The 21,177-nt window shown below is 54.5% G+C and overlaps 2 protein-coding genes across 4 annotated transcripts; one reads left to right on the top strand and one right to left on the bottom strand.

The window, feature by feature from the left end:
• Positions 1-318: 318 nt before the first annotated feature.
• Positions 319-6,414, bottom strand: POLR2H (RNA polymerase II, I and III subunit H). 3 transcript variants are annotated; one of them, XM_034999736.1, is made up of 6 exons: positions 4,919-6,414; positions 4,686-4,811; positions 2,683-2,766; positions 2,506-2,599; positions 1,876-1,959; positions 319-728 (listed from the first exon to the last, which is right to left on the bottom strand). In XM_034999736.1, exons 3-6 carry the CDS (start codon positions 2,729-2,731, stop codon positions 611-613), a joined length of 345 nt encoding a protein of 114 aa, XP_034855627.1. In that variant the 5' UTR covers positions 2,732-2,766; positions 4,686-4,811; positions 4,919-6,414; the 3' UTR covers positions 319-610. The 3 variants fall into 3 exon arrangements, with proteins under 3 accessions (XP_034855627.1, XP_034855624.1, XP_034855626.1); XM_034999733.1 differs by lacking the exon at positions 4,686-4,811 and having other exon boundaries at positions 4,919-6,413; XM_034999735.1 differs by lacking the exons at positions 4,686-4,811; positions 4,919-6,414 and adding an exon at positions 4,255-4,679.
• Positions 6,415-6,960: 546 nt separating this feature from the next.
• On the top strand, positions 6,961-21,173 carry CLCN2 (chloride voltage-gated channel 2). Its single transcript, XM_034999732.1, has 24 exons — positions 6,961-7,163; positions 9,500-9,656; positions 9,824-9,955; positions 10,328-10,456; positions 10,545-10,678; positions 10,793-10,870; positions 10,960-11,038; positions 11,140-11,265; positions 11,372-11,456; positions 11,548-11,649; positions 12,704-12,788; positions 12,927-13,082; positions 13,475-13,544; positions 13,754-13,864; positions 14,089-14,302; positions 14,603-14,736; positions 14,986-15,158; positions 15,278-15,392; positions 15,593-15,666; positions 15,891-15,950; positions 16,099-16,137; positions 16,325-16,429; positions 20,477-20,563; positions 20,695-21,173. Exons 1-24 carry the CDS (start codon positions 7,092-7,094, stop codon positions 20,887-20,889), a joined length of 2,712 nt encoding a protein of 903 aa, XP_034855623.1. The 5' UTR covers positions 6,961-7,091; the 3' UTR covers positions 20,890-21,173.
• The last annotated feature ends 4 nt before the right edge of the window (positions 21,174-21,177 follow it).

Genomic DNA, 21,177 nt, shown 5'->3' with positions numbered 1-21,177 from the left:
CAAATCAACGTGATCTGACTTCCTAAGAGACTGAAAGTGTTGGAAGGACACAAGCAGGGCTCCTTGCCAATTCAAAATTCTATGCCAAATGGGTGGTATCTTCCGGGGCTGGGGTGCCCTCAAGAGCCAAAAGCACAATACTCTCTCTCCCAGAGAGAAAATCACATTGGAGAATAAATGTTGGGGATAGTCAACCAGGAGGCTGAGATAACCCTAAACCCAGATACCAAAAGGTCAGAATAGATCCTACATTGACATGTGATCATCTGGCTGTGGGCCAGAAATACAATATACCACAGGCAAATTGGAAAAAAATGATTTTAGAGTAATGGAAAAGATTTTTTTTTTTTTAAGGTGGGGAAAAGAGTCTGAAAAAGTAAAGTTTAATTAAAAAATCATATACACAAACAACTTCTGATTCCTTTTAAGCCCTCCCACTGGGTCTTTCACAGGTAAGTTTCCCATTGAGTCCAGACCACCTAAAGATGCACCCCCAGTGGCCAGCCAGCCAGCCCTTCCTGAACAGGTGGTCAGTAGTAACTGCTCCTCAGGCTCGAATGGATGTCCAAGTCCTGAGTGACTAAGCAGCAAGGTTGGCTTCCTGGGTGCTTCAGAAGGCCAGTTTCTTCATCAGCAGATAAACTCTGGAATCCACTTCAAATCCATGCAGGTTGTTGGCATCACCCTGCAGCCTCATGAGCAGGCCACCATAGGACACGTAGGCAGAGCTGAAACAGAAGGCCCCAGTACCATGAGTTTAAGCTCTGGAGCGGCAGCGACCTAATGGCTCTCCATCCCAGCTTAAGAAAAAGAGGTACCCTTCTAGTGTTCTGTCATTAGGAACCAAAATTCAGACAAGGATGAATGCACAAATCTGTGCAAAGAAGTGTTCTTTTTATCAACAAGAGTGAAAAATGCTACACGCCCAGAATAATGGAAATGGTCAAATGAATTAAGATATATCCATTTACTGGAATGTTATGCAGTTATTAAAATGTTTAGGAGAGGGGCGCCCGGGTGGCTCAGTTGGTTAAGTGTCTGCCTTCGGCTCCAGTCACGATACCAGGGTCCTGGGATCGAGTCCCGCAGCAGGCTCCCTGCAGGGAGCCTGCTTCTCCCTCTCCCTCTGCTGCTCCCCGTGCTTGTGCTCTCTCTCTCTCAAATAAATAAAATCTTAAAAAAAAAAAAAATTTAAAAAAAATGTTTAGGAAAAGCTTGAAACTGACATGGGGAAACCTGTTTTACATAACTTGAAGAAAAAGAGCAGGAGAAAACATTGTAATAAATGTGATCTCAAAGAAAAAAGTACACAGGAAAAAACCTAGAATATTTAAAAATGTTTATGTAAAAGATTCCCTCTGGGTATGGAACTATAGGTGACTTTTTTTGCTTCTTCACATTACTTCTCTGCTTTTCAAATTTCTTACAAGGGGCACATATTGTTTTAATAAAATTTTAAAGAAGAGAAAAAATAGTTGGGCAGGGAAACCAAAGAACTAGGGATTGGATTCCAGAGTAGCAAAACACACACACAAATAAACAAAAACAAAAAAGCCTAGCAGTTTAATCAGTTAATGCTGCATCTAGTTCCTGGGGAAGAAACCTTCCTTTGCACTTCACATAGCAAGATCATCAGTTTCTCATTTGGACCCTTGGGCCCCGAGGTCCTGACAAAGGGCCAAGTGAGCAGCCTACATTTCAGACTGGAAACCGTTCCCACAACAGTTTCTTTCTGGGTCCCACCTAGGTCTGAGGTGCTTGGGGAGAGAGACCCAACCCAGGAAACATGAAGCACGGCCCAGATTTTCAGAGCAGAGCTCAGGTTATCAGCACGGGGCTGGGGGGCAAGGGTTCTCCCAAGACCCTGGAACTTACAGACGCGTTGCTGCTTCAGTAGAAGTTTCATCGCCCTCAATTCTGTATACTTTCCCATACATTACGTACTCAAACTGGTCGGCCCTGTGGAACAGTGGTGGCAAGATTATTCTTCAAAGTAGTTAACAGTAATAAGAAGCCCTTTAAAAACGATAACTGGTAACTAAGTGTCAACATTCTAACAGACGTTTTCCAAACACAATGCCATTTATTCCTCCCAGGGACTCTTTGAGCAAGGTGTGACCATCTGTACTTTCCTGACGGGGAAATCGAGGCTGCAAGAGGTTAAGGCTATTCAATAAGTAAGTGGCAGGGTTGAGACTGGAACTCTAGTGGAGTTCCAAAGCCTTTCCATCACACCAAACTCCCTCCGAAGATGCAAGGCTCACACAGCCTGGGTCACTCAGTGGTCATCTCCTCAGCGATTAATAAGCTACAACCCACAAGCATGTCATCACTGCCCTGGATAAACACCTGGCTGTTTGAATTCTTAAGTGCAGCAATTTCCTTAAGGTTGCTCAGATTCTACTGATAATCATTTATTCCACAAATTAAATAAGGATCCTTCTATACCACTCATCTACTTAGTCCTCAGGCATATTTCAAGTACTCCCGTCTTCACTTCCTCACCTGGAAGGTCTATCATCTGTGGGGTTGTATTCACCGTCATCCAGGGTACCATCTTCATATAAGGTACTGGCTATGACCAACCGGAACTTGTCACCTGAAAATCATGGCAATATCTGAGGCTGAAGAACAGCTGAAATGAAAAAAAGCCTCCTGCAATTGTCTGTGTTCAATACTTACCCAAGTCCACAGGGTAAATCTGAATGTTTACATCTAAGATCAGGTCCATCTTGAAAGATTCACTCTCACAATGTAGTCGAGACACTGGAGGGAAGTAGAGAAAGAGTGGCGTAGGTAACTGCCAGGCCCAGGGCAGACCCTGCAGACCCCACTCTGGAGGATTATATGTACTTGAACACTCATTCTAACCCAGTCTGCATCCACTAGCCTCTCATCTGCTCCCAAAGAAGTGCAGACTCAATCAGAACCAGAAATGCCAGGAGGACAGGGGAGAAAACTATGGCAAGTGGACAGAATCTCAGAAAAGAATCACAGGTCCTCTGGCAATAAATAATATCCAGGTTCTAGGCCTGCCTAGGTGATTAAGAAACAACCTGACTGAATGGCTAAAATTAACAAGTCAGGAAAGGACATATTGGCGAGGATGCGGAGAAAAGGGAACCCTCCTACACCGTTGGTGGGAATGCAAGCTGGTGCAGCCACTCTGGAAAAGTATGGAGGTTCCTCAAAAAGTTGAAAATAGGGGCGCCTGGGTGGCTCAGTCATTGGGCGTCTGCCTTCGGCTCAGGTAATGATCCCAGGGTCCTGGGATCGAGCCCAGCGTCAGGCTCCCTGCTCAGCGGGAAGCCTGCTTCTCCCTTTCCCACTCCCCCTGCTTGTGTTCCCTCTCTCGCTGTGTCTCTCTCTCTCTCAAATAAATAAAATCTTTAAAAAGAAAAAAGTTGAAAATAGAGCTACCCTACAACCCAGCAATTGCACTACTGGGTATTTACCCCAAAGATACAAATGTAGTGATCCGAAGGGGTATGTGCACCCCAATGTTTACAGCAGCAATGTCCACAATAGCCAAACTATGGAAAGAGCCAAGATGTCCATGAACAGATGAATGGATAAAGAAGATGTGGTATATATACACAATGGAATATTATGCAGCCATAAAAACAAACAAACAAACAAACAAACAAAAAACCCTGAAATCTTGCCATTTGCAACGACGCGGACCGAACTAGAGGGTATTATGCTAAGCGAAATAAGTCAATCAGAGAAAGACAAGTATCATGTGATCTCACTGATATGAGGAATTCTTAATCTCAGGAAACAAACTGAGGGTTGCTGGAGTGGTGGAAGGTGGGAGGGATGGGGTGGCTTGGTGATAGACATTGGGGAGGGTATGTGCTATGGTGAGTGCTGTGAATTGTGTAAGACTGATCAATCACAGACCTGTACCTCTGAAATAAATAATGCATTGTATGTTAAAAAAATAAAAGAAGAAGATAGTAGGAACGGAAAAATGAAGCGGGGGCAAATCGGAGGGCAAGATGAACCATGAGACACTATGGACTCTGAAAAACAAACAGGGTTTTAGAGGGGAGGGGGGTGGGGGGATGGGTTAGCCTGGTGATGGGTATTAAAGAGGGCACGTTCTGCATGGAGCTCTGGGTGTTATACGCAAACAATGAATCATGGAACACTACATCAAAAACTAATGATATACTGTGTGGTGACTAACATAACATAATAAAATTAAATTTAAAAAAAAAAAAAGAAACAACCTGACTTTGGGCAAGTTACTCATTCATCCAAAGGTTTTGTCTTTCTGTGCCAGGTTCTGTGCTGAGTGGATTATCAGTACTCCTAAGAACTGGTGTTTGTCTTGAAGAACGTCTCAGTCTCCAGGCAAAGGAAGAGACAGACACCAAGGAGGAATGATTACTGATCAATGACAGAATAAAGAGCTGTATAGCAAGCAGGCAATTCTAACTCTGAGAGGACGTCACAAAGAGCTAAAGATTCTTAGGACAATACAAGAATATAGGCTCTGAAGTCGGCATTACTCACTGTGCAGCCTTGGGTAAGTTACTTAACTTCTCGGAACAAAATGGACTAAGACACCAACTACCTCATGGTGGCTCTTGAAAGGAATAGGTAGGTCAAAATGTATGTAAGGTGCACGATACAGCGCCTACCACAGAGTGGGGAGCGATTAGAAAAATGCAGTTTACCAGCACCATGAGAGAAGGCCACCCAGGCACAGGGCACAGCCCGTGTGAAGCCAGGCCGAGTTCCGGAGTCTCCGTGTTCCCATCTATACAGTGTTTCCCGAGGGAGATTCCTATATCAGGAACTGCCTGTAGGGGCAGGCCACGTGGGTTGGGGGGACAAAGGGCCCAGGGGCGTGTCCCCGAGGCGGTTAGCCCCTTCCTCTAAACCGCCCCTAAGTCTACGTACACCTTACCTCGGTCAAACTTCTTGCCCTCCGGGTCAATGTCTTTCACATCAAAAATATCCTCAAACAGGATGCCCGCCATGGTGAGGTGGCCACGAGAGTAGCAGAGGGCTGGGAGCGGGACCACGCCTAGGGGTACGCGCTCCCCCTCGCGTGGAGAAAAGGAGAGAAGAGGGAAAGATAGTGCCTAGAGAGCGGCAGCAAGGAACGAGAACAACGCATGCCCACGGACATGCAGTAAAGCTACCACTTCCGCCGCCTGGCTCTCGGGGCTTCCTAACTTCCGCCCCTAATGATTCTTTCCGAGAGGCCTCAGGATTTAGGGCGGGTCTCAGGGCCGGATAACTCCGCCCCGGGGCGGGGACACGATTAGTTCCACCTCCGGCCGAGGTGGCGAGGTTTCTCGCCGGACGCTGAGGCTCTACTGCGCCCTCTTGAGAGTCCGGGTCGGGAAGACTGGAATGCACGGGGGCCTACCCCAGCCAGGGACCTTGATCCTTGGCCCAGAGAAGCCCGGCCCAAGCCTTACACTGCGGGTCTGCGTGCCCGCCGAGGGCACAGTCCGCGCCGAGGGCGGGCGGAACAGAACTCCGCCCCCAGCGCGCTGACCCTGCAGGGCACAGGGCCCCGTCCCCCCAGCTGGCACGGTGGCCTAGCCCGGCCCGGGCCGGACCGGCTTGGCCCTGCTGGATGTCACCCGAGCCGGGTCCGTCCCGTTTGGGAATTTGCCATGATGTCACTATGGGGAAGAGGAAAGCCTGCACTTGTCCCCTCCCCTGGTGCTGCACCCTCCCTACCACTGCCCTCTTCCCCTGGGCCTTACTCTTCTACTCCGCCTCTTCAGCCCGGCATTAAAACCAGCCATCACACTGCTCTTTTCCTCCTGAGCGCTGGCCCTTCAGCTTGGGACTGCCTTCTCCCTCCGGACGCTGATCTGTGTGCCCCTTCATTGGCACTGTCCTCGCCCACGGATACCAGCTCTTCCTTTATACTGCCCCTTCCTCTTGGGTGCTGGCTCCTCACACTGCCCTCTTTCTGGCACTGCCTCTGCCTCCCACATGCCCCCTCATCCTGGTACTGCGTCCTCCCGCACACTCCCTGTTTCCTGGGCACTGGCCTCTCCCCTAACACTATCTCTTACATTGCCCATCCACCCTGTGCTCACCCCACCCTCTGCTCTGTCCTTCTCCAGACCCTGATAGAGAACGCAGAGCCCCAGCAGGCTGTTACCCCATAGTGGCGAGTCGTCAGTAGCTACTCAAGTTTCTCCTTGGGCCCTGCCAGGCAAAAGCGACCTCTGTACCCCCACGCCCATCTTCCAGGAGCGGCCTCGCCGGCACCTCGACATCTCTTCCCTGGGGCCTCAGCCTTTCACTTTCCCTCCCCACCTCCACCCGGGTACACCCCGCAGGCCGGGTTATTCCAGGTGCGACTTCCTAGGGGAGTCGCGGGGAAGAAAAGGAGGAGGGAAGAGAATGAGAGAGACCGAAGGTCTCAGTTCCGAGCATCACCTCCTCACCCCCGCCTTCTGGGCCTAGCGTCCCCCTCCGAGTCCCCCCAGCTTTGCTCCTCACCCTCGACAGAGCAGAGGGGCCTTGCCAGGCCCGTCTGAGCCGCCGACCCCTCCGGAGAAGCAAGAGAGGGCGCCACTCCTGAGAGACTGAGCCCAGAGTCTGATCTAGACGGCTCTGCAGCCCCGGGCCCCAGGCCCTACCGTCCCGGCATCTCCAGCCCCTCCTGCTCCGGCTCCCCGCGCGCCGCGGGCCGAGCCCGGCCCATCCACGTGCCAGCGGACCCGCCCCCACTCCGGCCCCCGGCGCCCCTCTCAGTCCCAGGCCTTCGCGCAGAGGGGGCGCCAGCTAGCACGTTCCAAGCGCCCCCTGCCGCCTCCCCGGAGCCTGGGCGGCGGCCCCAACGCAGCCCCCCGCCCGGCTGGGCCGGCCCCCGTGGATGGGCGGGCGGGCGGAGCGGCACGGAGGGCACCGCCCTCGGCCCGCCCGCCGAGGAGGGGACGCGAGCGGGAGGCTGAGCCAGCAGCGCCCGCCCGGGGCCCGCTGCACTCTGCACTCGGCCGCCCGGGCGGCAGGGACGGGACCGGTGCCGGCGCGGGCCCTGCGGGCCGGGAACGGAGTCCGGGCCCGGGCCCGAGCCGCAGCGGGAGGCCAGAGGGCTGTAGGCAGAGATGGCGGCCGCGGGGGCCGCGGCGGCCGCGGAAGGGATGGAGCCGCGGGCGCTGCAGTACGAGCAGACCCTGGTAAGCCCGAGACGAGCCCTCAGGAGTACGCTCCCGGACCGCTGCTCCGGGTTACCCTTCGAAGCGCGAGGCCCGGGGGCCTACCCTAAGCCCGCCCTCGCCTTCTGAGCTGGGGAAACTGAGGCTCGAGGGCCTGAGAGGCTGGAGGGCTAAGGGGGGGAAGGCTGCATGCAGCTGGGGCGGGGGGGGGGGAGGGGGGCTGCAGAGGACAAGGACTTCAGGTGCTTATCCCAGGTGTCCTTCCCTTTACCACACCTACATACACACGTTTTCTTTGCTCCTCCCCCTCACCACCTGGGCTGAGGTCTCAGCACCCCACTACCCCTCCCAGCACCACTCACACCCTTGAACTTTTTCTCTTTTCCCTCCCATTTCCACCATCCTAGACATTCCCTCTGTCCCCACTAAGTGCGTGGCACTGCACTGGAAGTAGAAACAAGAGTGTGTAGAAAGATGTTCAGACCCAAACCCAGCCCCAGCCCTTCCGCTGGGGTGAGAGTTGGGGGGGTGGGGGCTGGCAACCCAGCATTGGCAGGAACCTCCAGATTCTCTGGGGGAAGAGGTGGCCCGTCACCCCGGGGGGTTCGGGAGCTTTAGGGAGGATGTGTCAAGCAGGAATGGGTGTGGGAATTGGGACCTTTGTCCATGCTGACTCTGGGTATCCAGCCCCCACCCACCTCAGGGGTGTCCCTTAACCTCATTAGAAGCAGGGGTCCTGGGGCTGTGAGCTGACTCATGGCCACCATTGTAACTTAGTGTTTGAGAAGCCTTTTTTTTTTTTTTTTTTTTTTTTTGCCCCTTCTTGTGTCACTGGGCAGAGGACCCAAACTCGAGGGAAGGGAGTGGGCCCTGTGGCTCCTTTTCACCAGCTTGGGTTGGAATTTGCCCAGGAAGGAGGCAGGAAGGGAATGTCTCCAGGAGGAGGGGTCCTGGGCTGTAGCTGGGGCTGGGAGGTGCCCATTATAAGAGAGAGACTGGATGAAACAGGATGACAGGGAGAGGTGGCAAGGGCGGGGGGGTGGAGAAGGGAGAGGGGCAGGACTTGGCGTCGTGGTGCTACGCTAGCTGAGAATGGGGCTTGGGTCAAGGAAGCCAGGCACCTGACCTCCGAAATGGTGTCTCTGTTGCACCAGCCACATCTCCACCTCCTCCGCCTGGTCTCTATCTCTGGAATGAATCCTCAGGGTCACGCTCTCTCCCGAACACCCTCTGCTCCAGCCTCCCCCCCTTCTCCTTCTAATCCCTTTGTCTTTCTCTCACACACTCACCTCCCCCTCCTGCACTGTGTCCGCCTCTTTGTACTCTACTTCTTTCTCTCTTTTCCTCCTCCTTCCCCTCTCCTCTCCTCCTTTCTCTTCTCTGCCCCTTCCTCTGGCCTCTCCTTTCCCCTTTCTCCTCTCTCTGCCTCCCTCTCCTCCCTTTCTTCCCTATCACTCTCCCTCTCTCTCTCTGTCTCTGTCTCTGTCTCTATCTTTCCCTCCCACCACCCCCCCCCCACCAACCCTAGCCCCAACAGGAGCCCTTTGTGTCCCGAAGCTCTGCGGGTGGCAGCCAGAATCTACTCCTCCCCACCCCCCAACACACGCCCAGCTTGGCAGGTCTAGCTGAGGCTCAGCGATTGTCCCGTCCCAGCACCCCAACATCCCCAGTCATAGCCCAGCCATCAGCTACTGCCGACCCCCAACCCACCACTGGAATCAGGGCAGCTCCAGAGTGGGGCTGAGGCCACCCAGCCCTCTCCACCCACCCAGAGACTTTCCACTCCCAGCTGGCCTGGCAGGCTGGTGTGGGGGGGTAGGGGTGGAGAATGGGGACAAGGGGATTAGGGTGGGTGGGAAGGGTACAGCTGAGTTGGTCACAGGCTAGAGGCCCAGCAAGAACGTGATAAGGATTGAGGCCCCGCCTGCTCCTAGGCCCAACTCAGCTGCCCCCAGCTCCCTGAGGCCCTCATTGTTGTTCCCCTTCCGTCCTTGACCATCCCTTATTCTCTGACTTTCCCTCCTCCCACTTGCAGCCTGCCTTAGGTTTTTCCATCTTTTCCTCCTCTGGGGCCTTCCCTCCCACCCCTCCTCCGCGCTCCCAAGCAGGCTTGTGAGAAGAGGACCAATTATTCTGCCACCCCCAGCAGTGTGCCCTGTACCTTGGCTGTCCCCATCACTCTGGCCAGGACAGCCCCCACAGTCTGCAGTGTGCCTTGTTTCCACACCCCAAGCCAAAGTGGGAACTGGGGGTTCAGGAGGGAGCATATAATGTGGAGGCTGGGAGAAGGGGAGTGGATGCAGTGGTCCCCGACTCAGCTCACATCTGCTAATGCCCCCATCTTCCCTATTGCGCAGATGTATGGCCGATATACTCAGGAGCTTGGGGCCTTTGCCAAAGAGGAAGCTGCTCGGATTCGCTTGGGAGGGCCTGAGACCTGGAGGGGTCCGCCTTCCCCTCGGGCTCCCCCAGAGCTTCTGGAATATGGACAGAGCCGTTGCGCCCGATGCCGCAGTGAGACCTGGGTTGGGGCAGGAGACATGGCTATGCATTGTGCGGTGCTGTGCTGAGGGGGCTGGGGGCCATAGAGCTACCCACTGGGAGGTGGGAGGTTGGGGGTGGGGGCAGAGGTAGGAGCACTTTGGTGCTAGCCTGCCTGTTCTTCCCTTCCCGGCTCGCAGTCTGTTCCGTACGCTGCCATAAGTTCCTAGTGTCCAGGGTTGGTGAAGACTGGATCTTCCTGGTCCTGCTGGGGCTCCTCATGGCTCTGGTTAGCTGGGCCATGGACTATGCCATCGCTGCCTGTCTGCAGGGTAAGGACAAGGGCTGGCAGGGGGAAGGCTGGGAGGAACCAACCTGCTTCCTCCATGCCACACTTGTTCAGGTAGCTTGGCTACTTGGTCCCTGACCACCTTCCCCAGCCAGCCTGACTGCCCCCTCTTCAGGCATAACCACTGCCCCTCCCATAGGCCTCAATTTCTTGCCTCCCCTCTCCGACTGACCCTTTTACCCACTGTGATCTTTGTCCCAAAGAATGTCCTCTAGGGCCCCCTCGCTACGCCTTGTGCCCATGCTCTCTGTGATCAATATTCCCTGGGACAGCTTGTCATATCAGTATGTCCCAGTGGCTAGGTGGGGACTGGGTGTGTGCATCTGGGGTCCAGCAGCTTGTCTTCTCCCCGCAGCTCAACAGTGGATGTCCCAGGGCTTGAACACCAGCCTCTTGCTGCAGTACCTGGCCTGGGTCACCTACCCCATCGTCCTCATCACTTTCTCAGCTGGATTTACACAGATCCTGGCTCCTCAGGCTGTCGGTACAATAAGAGAGAAGGGGAGGGCAGAGAGGGGAACCTCCTGAAATGGGCACATCGAATGACTCTCGTGGGACCGTAACCTCTCCAGGGTCCGGCATCCCTGAGATGAAGACCATCTTGCGCGGGGTAGTGCTGAAGGAATACCTCACCCTGAAGACCTTTGTAGCCAAGGTCATTGGGCTGACCTGTGCCCTGGGCAGCGGGATGCCCCTTGGCAAAGAGGTAACTGCGGGTTGGGGCATGAAGGAGTCCCTCCCAAGGGAGGAAGAAGACAGGCCAAGGTCAGGGTGTGTCCCTTACTCACTCACCACTTGTCCCCACCCCCCCACCCCCCAGGGCCCTTTCGTGCATATCGCCAGCATGTGTGCTGCCCTACTCAGCAAGTTCCTCTCCCTCTTTGGGGGCATCTACGAGGTGAGGGGGAGCCCTGGGGGAAGGCAGAGGGCTGGGGCAAGCGGCCGGCTGTGCCGACAGCCCGGTTCTGCCTCCACGGCTCTTGCCAGAACGAATCCCGGAACACAGAGATGCTGGCCGCAGCCTGCGCCGTGGGAGTGGGTTGCTGCTTCGCGGCACCTATTGGAGGTAGGCCGTCGGCTGAGCCCTACTGCCCTGCCCGTGGCCTCCCGTCCTCTGCCCCTCTCATCTGGGCCTGGGCCTCAGGCGGCACTCTTGTCCCCGCACAGGTGTCCTGTTCAGCATTGAGGTCACCTCTACCTTCTTTGCTGTGCGAAACTACTGGCGGGGCTTCTTTGCCGCCACCTTCAGCGCCTTCATCTTCCGGGTCCTGGCAGTCTGGAACCGTGATGAAGGTGGGGGGCGGTGGGGCCTGGGGGGGGAGGGGAGCCCCTGGGATGGCTCGGGTGGGGGCCCGCAGCACTGCCCCTGCCTCGGCCTGGTCCTCTGCTTCCCTTTCAGAGACCATCACGGCTCTCTTCAAAACCCGCTTCCGGCTTGACTTTCCCTTCGACCTCCAGGAGCTACCCGCCTTTGCTGTCATCGGGTGAGGAGCTCAGGGAGCCGGGGTGCATCAGGGACCGGGAGGTAAAAGAGGGAAGACCCCCCTTTGACTCTGCTGCTTCTCCCCTCTCCAGTATTGCTAGTGGCTTTGGGGGAGCGCTCTTTGTCTACCTGAACAGGAAGATTGTGCAGGTGATGCGGAAGCAGAAAACCATCAACCGCTTCCTCATGAAGAAGTGAGTTGGATCTGGCCTCTCCTCCCTAGGCCTCTCTGGGTCGTGCAAGGGTGGGAGGGCCAGTGACAGGTGAGATGGCAAATAGTAGTTAAAGGTGCCAATGAAAGGCAGCACTTCGTTGAGAACATCAGCCAATGGTGTTTTCCAGGATGATTGAACATTTTGGCTTTTATATGGATTACCTCAGAATTGGCACTTCTGAATTTTTAGTCAAGGCATCTTAGATCAAAGAGGAAGACTTCCATGGAGCGCCCGGCTGGCTCAGTCGGTAGAGCATGCAACTCTTGATCTCGGGGTTGTAAGTTGGAGCCTTACATTGGGTGTAGAGATTACTTAAAAATAAAATTTTAAAATATATATATTTAAAAAAAAAAAAAGACTAAGCCTTCTTTAGGCCCTTGGTCTGGCCGGATGGCAGTGCTCCCTGGAGAGTGTTTGAGCCTTAACATCCCCCTGTTGAATCATGGAGATGGGTGAGGTTTTTTTTTTTATCTCCAGAGCATAGCTTTTCTCATTTGTGACCTTGAGGATTAGGAGTGGGGAGGCCTGAGACGTGACTTCTGTTGGGGCTGACGTCCTTCAGAGAAAGGGCAGCCCACTGAACCTGCTCCCTCTGGCACCTTTGATCAACTTCATGAGTGGCCCCAGCTTTCCCCAACACTCAACCTTCACTCTAAGTCACCACAGAGAAACAGAGAGAGGCAAAAACTTCTCCACACTCACACAATGCGCCCTTCAGCTGGGGCTTCTGAGAGCATGGGGAGGAGTCACAGCTCAGAGGTGTCCAAGAGAGGGCTGGGGGGTGGGGGGTGGACCTTCTGCTACCTACTTGGCAGAAAAGCATTTGGGCTTATAATAACCCCAGATGGCCACCACCCTTGGGGCCATCACATCATGAACAGCAAGGGGGACCTTCTCTCACAACTGTGCGCTTTTATGTAAGGGCCAAGACTACTGTGATCTCAGCCCTGAGGTATGTGAGGGCACCCAGCCTATCACCAGTCTGTAGTAGGTACACCACCCATGTTTGATGCTATAAAACCTACATCTCTAGACGCCTGCTCTTCCCGGCTCTGGTGACCCTGCTCATCTCCACTCTGACCTTCCCCCCTGGCTTTGGACAGTTCATGGCCGGACAGGTAAATCCAGGCAGAACAGACACTTGTGCTCTCCCTTGGGGTACATCCCTTCTAAAGCCAACAGCCTTTGCTCTCCTGGGGGCCCCTTCCCTTCATCCTGGCTGTTCCCCAGCCTGAGGCACACCTGTTCACCTATAGCTCTCACAGAAAGAAACTCTGGTCACCCTGTTTGACAACCGGACATGGGTCCGCCAGGGCCTGGTGGAGGACCTGGAGCCGCCAGGAACCTCACAGGCCTGGAGCCCACCACGTGCCAACGTCTTCCTCACCTTGGTCATCTTCATTCTCATGAAGGTGGGGCTCCTTACGTGTGTATATATAGCTAGTGCTGACCTGGGCTTACTAGGTGCCAGACACCGTTCTGAGCACTTTCCAACTTTCCATATAGTAATTCCTCTTAAGCCTCACAACAATGCTATGAGAAAGGTACTGTCAGTAGCCCTGTCCTAAAGATGGGAAGTTGAGACCCAAAGAGCTTACATAACTGGCCCAGAGCGAGATGGCAGAGTGAGATTTGAACCCAAGCCATCTGGTTCTGGAGTCCTCGTCCTTCCTTCGCCTCTGGGGGATTCTGGGATAGCTGGGAGTTTGTGCCTGATAAGCAAGGTAGGCTCCTCAGGGTGGAGCTGGGGGCTGCCTGGGGCCTGGGGGTGCCTCTACCCGTTTGAACTGCCTCCCGCCCACAGTTCTGGATGTCTGCACTGGCCACCACCATCCCAGTGCCCTGTGGGGCCTTCATGCCAGTCTTTGTCATTGGTGAGTCCTCGGCTGCCTGCTCTCCTAGCCTGCACCCTTCCCACCCGCTGGCTGTCCCCTCTCTGCCTGGGAGCGGGTTTTGGTCCAGCCCCAACCCCCACCCCCCTGACTGTCCCCTGTACTGAGTGACCCACTGACCCTCTCTCTTCCTAGTGCCCCCCGCCCTCCCCCTCCACTACCTGTTTCTCTTCCCACCCCCCTCCCTGAAGGAGCAGCATTTGGGCGGCTGGTGGGCGAAAGCATGGCTGCCTGGTTCCCAGATGGGATTCACACTGACAGCAGCACCTACCGGATCGTGCCTGGAGGCTACGCAGTGGTAGGTGAGTGCTCCCGGTCCCCGTCTGTCTTGGAAGACCCCTGGTCTGGCCACGTGTCTGAGGTTCTGGTGCCCCCTGCTGGCAGGAACCAGGCTTCCCTCAGATACAGAAGCCCATCTCCAGGTCTGTACTGGGAGGCGCCGAGGGCCCCCAGAGGACCATCTCTGGGCGGGGAGGGTCGTCTGGGGCCTGGGCACCCTGGGGAAACTGAGGGTGGCTATCTCCAGGGGCCGCTGCACTGGCAGGAGCAGTGACACACACAGTGTCCACGGCCGTGATTGTGTTCGAGCTCACGGGCCAGATCGCCCACATCCTCCCCGTCATGATCGCCGTCATCCTGGCCAACGCCGTTGCCCAGAGCCTACAGCCCTCGCTCTACGACAGCATCATCCGGATCAAGAAACTGCCCTATTTGCCTGAGCTGGGCTGGGGCCGCCACCAGTATGGAGGGCTGGGCAACAAGGGGGGTGCGGGGGAGGGTCAGAAGGACCCCTCAGACCCACCTCCAGCAAGGTCCTCAGACAGTGAAGCTAGAAGACCAGCCATCCTGCTCCCTCCTGGTCAGAGCTGCCCCGTCCACACGCTGGGGAAGCTGTGGCTGGCCCCTCCTGATCAGACTCCTTGGCTCTTAGCCCTCATGCCCACAGGCTAGGGCCTTCTTTATGGTCCTGGGACGTAGTGCAGCTGGGCTACCCTCCCCATCCTGACCACAAACCAAGTGCCTCATGTCTCTGCCCTCAGGCAGTACCGGATGCGAGTGGAGGACATAATGGTGCGGGATGTTCCCCACGTGGCCCTCAGCTGCACCTTCCGGGACCTTCGGCTGGCACTGCACAGGACCAAGGGCCGCATGTTGGCCCTAGTAGAGTCCCCTGGTGAGACCAGGAGGGGACCCCAGTGCTAGGGGCATCTCCCAGGGTTGCCACTCAGGAAGGGGGAGGGCGCAGGAAGCTCAGAACCAGTCTCCTTGGTTCCAAAGGGAGCAGGCCAGCATTTGCCAGCCAGGAGTTCCCTCTGGTGTGTGGCCTATGTCCAAGGCCACACTCTGGGTGTGAAAGAAGGCCGGGGGGTGGGTAGGAGGACCTCACCCCCAGCTCCTGAGTCCTCCCACCTGCTCTGTCCAGAGTCCATGATCCTCCTGGGCTCCATTGAGCGCTCACAGGTGGTGGCATTGCTGGGGGCCCAGCTGAGCACAGCCCGCCGGCGGCAGTACATGCAAGAGCGTCGAGCTGCCCAGACCTCTCCACCTTCTGATCAGGAGTGTTCCCCTAGCCCTGAGACATCCGTCCGATTCCAGGTGAGGAGGAAAACCCCACAGTCACACAAACTTCCTAAATGTCATGTAGACTGATTGGGAGGGCGACATAGAGGCGATCTGGGGCCATAGCCTCCCCAGCCCCTTCCTTGCCCGTGCAGGTGAACACAGAGGACTCAGGTTTCCCTGCAGCCCAGGGAGAGACTCACAAGCCCCTGAAGCCTGCTCTCAAGAGGGGGCCTAGCAACACCATGAATCTCGGGGAGAGTCCCACAGGTGAGCTTGTCTCCCACTAACAGCCAGAACCCAGCCCCTGAGATTTTGCTTGAGCATATCCCAGGTAAGAGGCTGCCCAGATGGGCCAGGGGTAGAACCAGGACACCTCTCCTCTCGCCCTCCTCACCTCTGCTGGTCCTCTCCCTCAAAGATGACATTGCACCCCACCCCCACCCCCCACCTTGTGTTTGGGAACACAGGGAACATGGAGCAGGCAGGCATCGCCCTCAGGAGCCTCTTCTGTGGCAGTCCAACCCCTGAGGCTGCTTCAGAGGTGAGTGGTTGGAGTCTCTCTGTCTCTTTCTTTCCAGCTCTCTCTCTCTGACACTAAGACCACCTCTCCATTTACCCTGCAAAGCCTGCCTCCATTCTCCCTGCCCTTCTGCCCTCCCAGATGTCAGCTCTGTCCCTGCTGCATGCCCTTCCTCTCAGCTCCACCGCTTACCCTCACCTCCCTCCCTGTAACATCAACTCCTCTTCTCTCTGGCTCTAACAAAGTTGGAGAAGTCGGAATCATGTGACACGCGCAAGCTGAAGCGGGTCCGAATCTCCCTGGCGGTAAGTGCTCCCTTTCTTCCTGCAGCCCAGGAGCACTAACCGGGGAGGGCTGGGCTCTAGCGGCATCAGCCTCCCTGAGCTGGGGGGGGTACACCCACCTCCACCTCCCCCCAGCCACTAGCTGTCAAGCTTCCTCCCTCTCTCCTAGAGTGACTCAGACCTGGAAGGCGAGATGACCCCTGAGGAGGTAAGGTGTGACTGGACTCTGGACCCTCCTTCTGCCTGGGAATGTGCAGTCATCATCTTGGCGGCTGTCCCCATGGGAGGGACCGTGGGGAGGGACTGTGGGTGGGAAAAGGGGCAGGCCAGCTTTCAGGGAGGCGAGAGCAGCTATTGGCACCTTCCTCCTAATCCTCTTAGTCTCATCCTCTCAGATTCTGGAGTGGGAAGAACAGCAACTGGATGAACCTGTCAACTTCAGTGACTGCAAAATTGACCCCGCCCCCTTCCAGCTGGTGGAGCGGACCTCTTTGCACAAGGTAGGGGCCATGGCCCCTGGCCTGGGGCCGGCCTGGGCTCTCAGGAACACAGGGTGGGGATCCAGGTCCGCCCATAGTTTGGACGCAGGCCAGTGGGGGAAAACAGGACAGCAGAGGTTGGGCTCTTGGCTGAGATGTTTTTCAGACACACTGCCTCAAAGGATGGGAGGCCGGGAGCCAGGGCCCCTTAGCCTCTTCCTGCCTACCGTGGAGCCAGGCATCATTTTTCCCCTGCTCAGCCTTGCCCCCTGGGAACTCTGGACCAAAGCAGCAACAAAGACAGGGTTTCAGCTGGGTGGAAGCCAGAAGGCCAGGCGAGGGTCAGAGGCATGCAGGAGACTGCCAGCACCCAACAAGGCTGTTACACCCCCGCTGAAAAAAATGGGTGAGAAACAAGCAGGACAAGAAAATCTAATAAACAAGCTAACAAACATCCAAGTAGGGGTGGGGACACTGCAGAGAAGAGATAAACAAAGATGAGAAACGCCCAGTGGGGGGCCTGGAATGTCAGACCCCAGAAAGTCTGACTTAATGTAGGCCAAAGGAAAACTGGTAGGGACACAGGAAGATAGCTCAGGAGGAGGGCAAACTGGCCTGCAGAAGTGGGGAGAAAACTTGAGTGCAGACAGGTTGGTGGAGGGTGAGGCTGACGCCAGAGGGTGGGGGCTCCCCAGCATAGAGCAGCGGCATCATCGGGCACCTTCAGGCTTCTAAGGGAATGCAGGCAAACCCGGCAGGGTGCTGGGGTAGAAACCAAGTATTTTAGCTAAATCCTGCATGCCTCCAACGGCAGCGGAGGAACACTCCCAAGGTCTGCAGCCCCGGCAGCTAGGTGAAGTGCAAGCTGTGCGGAAGAGCCAGCCTATCTCGGACAAGCAGGGGCTGGGCCAGAAAGCACGGGGCACAAAGAAACAGAAAAGCAAAAGGCAATAACTAAAAAAAAAAAAAAAAAAGCAAAAGGCAATAAAGGAACTTATAAGCCTTTGGGTAAAGACCTCAGATCAAAGTGACTAGGGAACTACAGTGCAGTTGCAAGAAAAAAATCTATAGGCCTGAGAATACACTGAGTTTTTATTTAAAGCCTTTCTTCCTAAGACCTCTAAAGCTTTTCTATCATCTTACTTAGTCCTCAAATGTCCTATAATGATGATGGTGATAAGAATGTTGCCATTTCTTTAGTATCTGCTTCTGTGCCAGGCACTTGCCAAGTTCTTCATGTTTAATTTAATCCTCATAACAAGACTGTGAAATAGATATTGTGATATCCCAGTTTTTATAGATGAGGACATTGAGATTCAGAGAAGTTAAGCAAGTTGCCCAAGGTCACACAGCTGGTAAGCAGCACAATTGGACTGGAACCCAAGATGGTCTGACCCAAAAGCCTGGGGACTTAACCACTTTAATACGCGGGGAGACTGAGGCAGTGAGGAGGTCCCTTGCCTGAGTCAATAGAGCAGAATGAGGCCCAGAGCCCAGATTTCCTGGCCCCAATCCCAGGATTCTTTCAGATGGCCACGTTGTTGTTCCTCTCCCTGTCAATCCACTGTTCCCAAGCCCAAGATGTGCAGGACCTCCAATGGGCTCCCCGGTGTCTAATTAAATTAAAATAAAAAAGAACAAAGTGGGTGTTTGTTACAAACTTAAAAATCAGAGGAAGAGAAGAAGCCTTTGAGGAACCGACCAACAAAAGTACAAAGAACTGGAAGCGATAAGAACATAAAAGATTAGAATTCAAAATGTCCTTGCAGGCCTGAGGAATCAATTAGTAGTAGCCTAATCAAGTTCAGGAGGAGAACATTCAGGAGGAGAGGGAATTCACTGGAAACTATTTAGGAAGCCGCGAGTCTAGAGCTGGCCAGCCACACCAGCTAGATGCCGCATTCATTCTGAGGCCACCTACAGACAAGCAGTGGGGGAGGCAGGAGAGGCTAGGGTGTCAAAGCTGGGCCAGCCAGGCTTTACCCAAATCCTCAGTCCGCCATGTGTCAGCTAGCTGGGGAGCCTTGGTAAATTTCTTAGCCTCTCTGGGCTTCACTTTCCTTATCGGTAGGATGGGGATCAGTACCCTAGCAGAGGTTTTTCTTTGGATGAAGGATTTGATACAGGATTTTAGAACAGTGCTGGCCATAGTAGAAGTTCCGTATATGTGAGGAATGACTACTACCACTGCTTGTACTGAGAGGCAGACAGTTGGGGACTTTAAAAGGTAGTGTAGCGAGGGAAGGATTGACGTGTGTAAGAAATGGACGTTTTCAGAGAAAAGATGAATGATTATGTGAGGCTGGAAGCTGGAGGGCCTGGCAGAATCCGAGGCCAGAAAGACCAGCTGGTATGGCTTTGGGAAGGGTCTTGTGGGCCATACTGGGGCGTCTGGGCTCTAACTCAAGTTTGAGAAAGCTCATAGGATGGCAGAGCCAAGTTGGAGGGAAGGGAGACCAAAAACAGACCCCATGAGGATGTTGTGGAGTCAGAGAGGATGGCCAAGATGCTCAAGAAGCAGATCAGCAGCGCTTGGTGACTGCCAGGGACCAGTGGTTTGCAAACCTAAAAGGCACGTAGCCTGCCAGAAGCTCATTCTCATTAGGACTGTGGAGAGAAAGAAAAATCCAGGGGAACGATTTAGTAGGATACTTGGGAGAAGATAGAGGGATTATTAAACCATAAGAAGACAAAGCTACAGGATTATTAGGACAAGAAATCTCATAACAGAGATATGTTTCCCTTTGAAGTCAGATGAGGAAATTAAAGGAAACATGCAGCACGTAGGATTGAAGTTGGATATGAGGAAGAACTTGCTAATAACCACATGACAGTTGTGATAAAAGTATTGAAGGAACACAGAAAAGCTTACTCTAAAACTGAACTCCTAACTGCTTTTATAAGTATGGTCATGCCTTAGCTGGAGAGTTAGTTAAGTTCTGGAAGTCCTTTAATAAAAAAATTCAGCACCTGTTTAAGAAAATATTTTTAAAGCTTTCAGACGGTTATAATGAGTTTGAGTAACTAGTACTCGAAAAGCTGGGTTAGTAATGCCCATTTTGATTCAGACACTAAGCCAAGAGGCTTAAAAGTGAACTCAAAACATGGCGATAAGTGATAGGCCCCAAATTCCAGGAAGGGCCATGTCAGTAGAGTGTTTTTCAAGACATCTGGCCCAAGAAAATCTACTTAGAACACAAGGGAAGCTGGTTGACAATTTCTGAGCCCTCGGGGATTACATGTAAAAGTTGGGGGTGGGGGGAGAGCCCAAACCAAGAAAAACATGGGAGCATGTGGATGGCTGTCGCTTCCCTGGACTTCAGGCTTCATCTCAGCAGCACCTGGGATGCTACTTGGGCCCCAGAAGAGCCAAACTATACGCGAGACGTAGAGAGCTTCCGGCCACGACTGACGTGTCGGAGCCCGGAGGAGGGGACACTTTAACTGCCAGCCAGCTGGAGGCAAATGGGAAGCATGTGTCAGCCACTAAAGTGGGGTGAGAGGCACGGAGCTCAGGGCCGGTACCCCTAAAGGCTACGGATACCTCCGTGACCGACTGGACATCTGCACAGGACTGGCGCTAAGTCTCCTCCTCCCACAGTGTGATGAAAAGCTCCTTCTGGAGCCGTGAAGTCACCGCACCACTGAGCCTCATGTTGCCCCTCCCGTAGGATGGGTATCATCCATATTTCTCAGAACAGGACTGAAATTAGTTGCTAATTTCAGGAAGACCTAGCCCAGTGCCTAGCCAATCATTAGATGTCACATTTGAACAGTTGTTCTCTCCTCCATCATCCTCCTTTCCAACATGGGACGAAGAATCCTTCCTCTGTCTGTTTCTCCATCAACATAAGCAACATAAAGATACCCATTATCAAGTTTCTGAGGCCTGGCTGCAGAAACATTCTCATTATTCTTTTCCCTCCGGTGGCCCTCCCTTCCCCCCCACTATCTGTGGCACCCCTCCTGTCCCCCATCCCCCACCTTGTCCTGGGACCCTCTGGCCAGTAATTTATAGAATTGTGCCCTTGCGCGTGACGTCCGGTGTGTTTTCTCCCAACCCCGCAGACTCACACCGTCTTCTCGCTACTGGGAGTGGACCATGCATATGTCACCAGTATTGGCAGGCTCATTGGGATCGTCACTCTAAAGGAGGTGAGATGATAAATGGCCATCACACCATTTCTGCTTCGAAAAAGGCATGCAGGCTTGTGTCCAACCCACCTGAGGGTGGAGTCTGAGCAGGGAGCGCAGAGGCCACGTGTCTGACCCTCTCCCCTCTCCAGCTCCGGAAGGCCATCGAGGGCTCCGTCACAGCACAGGGCGTCAAAGTCCGGCCGCCCCTCGCCAGCTTCCGTGACAGTGCCACCAGCAGCAGTGACACGGAGACCACGGAGGTGCACGCACTCTGGGGGCCCCGCTCCCATCATGGCCTCCCCCGGGAGGGGAGCCCTTCTGACAGCGATGACAAGTGCCAATGAACCCCTCAATGGGCAGCCTGGGATGGCAGTGGCCGTGGCTGTTGGCCAATCCTGAAGCTCTCCTATTCCTTCTGCCTTGGGAAAGGAGGTGGCTACCCTAAAGGCTGAAGCCCTAGCCTCCCTTCCGGGCCTGGGGTGGTGCCAAGCTCCTGGTTCGTCCTACCTGGAATCTGACCAAGTGCCCAACTGCAAGTATTCCACGGGCAGGAAGATCAGCATCCCCCCTGGCAGGATAGGGGTGGAGTCACTTGACCCCTGCTCCCCCTCTGAGGGGAAAAGGGTTCGTAG

This window comes from Mirounga leonina, unplaced genomic scaffold, assembly GCF_011800145.1.
Source record: "Mirounga leonina isolate KUSES-001 unplaced genomic scaffold, KU_Mleo_1.0 Mir_115, whole genome shotgun sequence".
Lineage (NCBI taxonomy): Eukaryota > Metazoa > Chordata > Mammalia > Carnivora > Phocidae > Mirounga > Mirounga leonina.
Note: the sequence above shows the minus strand (reverse complement) of the source record. Positions and strands in the feature narration are given on the sequence as shown.

Excerpts from the sequence above, each read along its gene's own strand:
- CLCN2 (XM_034999732.1), top strand. The coding sequence starts at position 7,092 with ATGGCGGCCGCGGGGGCCGCGGCGGCCGCGGAAGGGATGGAGCCGCGG. Across the intron at positions 12,789-12,926 it reads GACAGTTCATGGCCGGACAG|CTCTCACAGAAAGAAACTCT; the intron begins GTAAATCCAGGC and ends GTTCACCTATAG. Across the intron at positions 14,303-14,602 it reads CTGGGCTGGGGCCGCCACCA|GCAGTACCGGATGCGAGTGG; the intron begins GTATGGAGGGCT and ends CTCTGCCCTCAG.
- POLR2H (XM_034999733.1), bottom strand. The coding sequence starts at position 4,991 with ATGGCGGGCATCCTGTTTGAGGATATTTTTGATGTGAAAGACATTGAC. Across the intron at positions 2,600-2,682 it reads GATTTACCCTGTGGACTTGG|GTGACAAGTTCCGGTTGGTC; the intron begins GTAAGTATTGAA and ends CATGATTTTCAG. Across the intron at positions 1,960-2,505 it reads ACAGATGATAGACCTTCCAG|GGCCGACCAGTTTGAGTACG; the intron begins GTGAGGAAGTGA and ends ACTGTTCCACAG.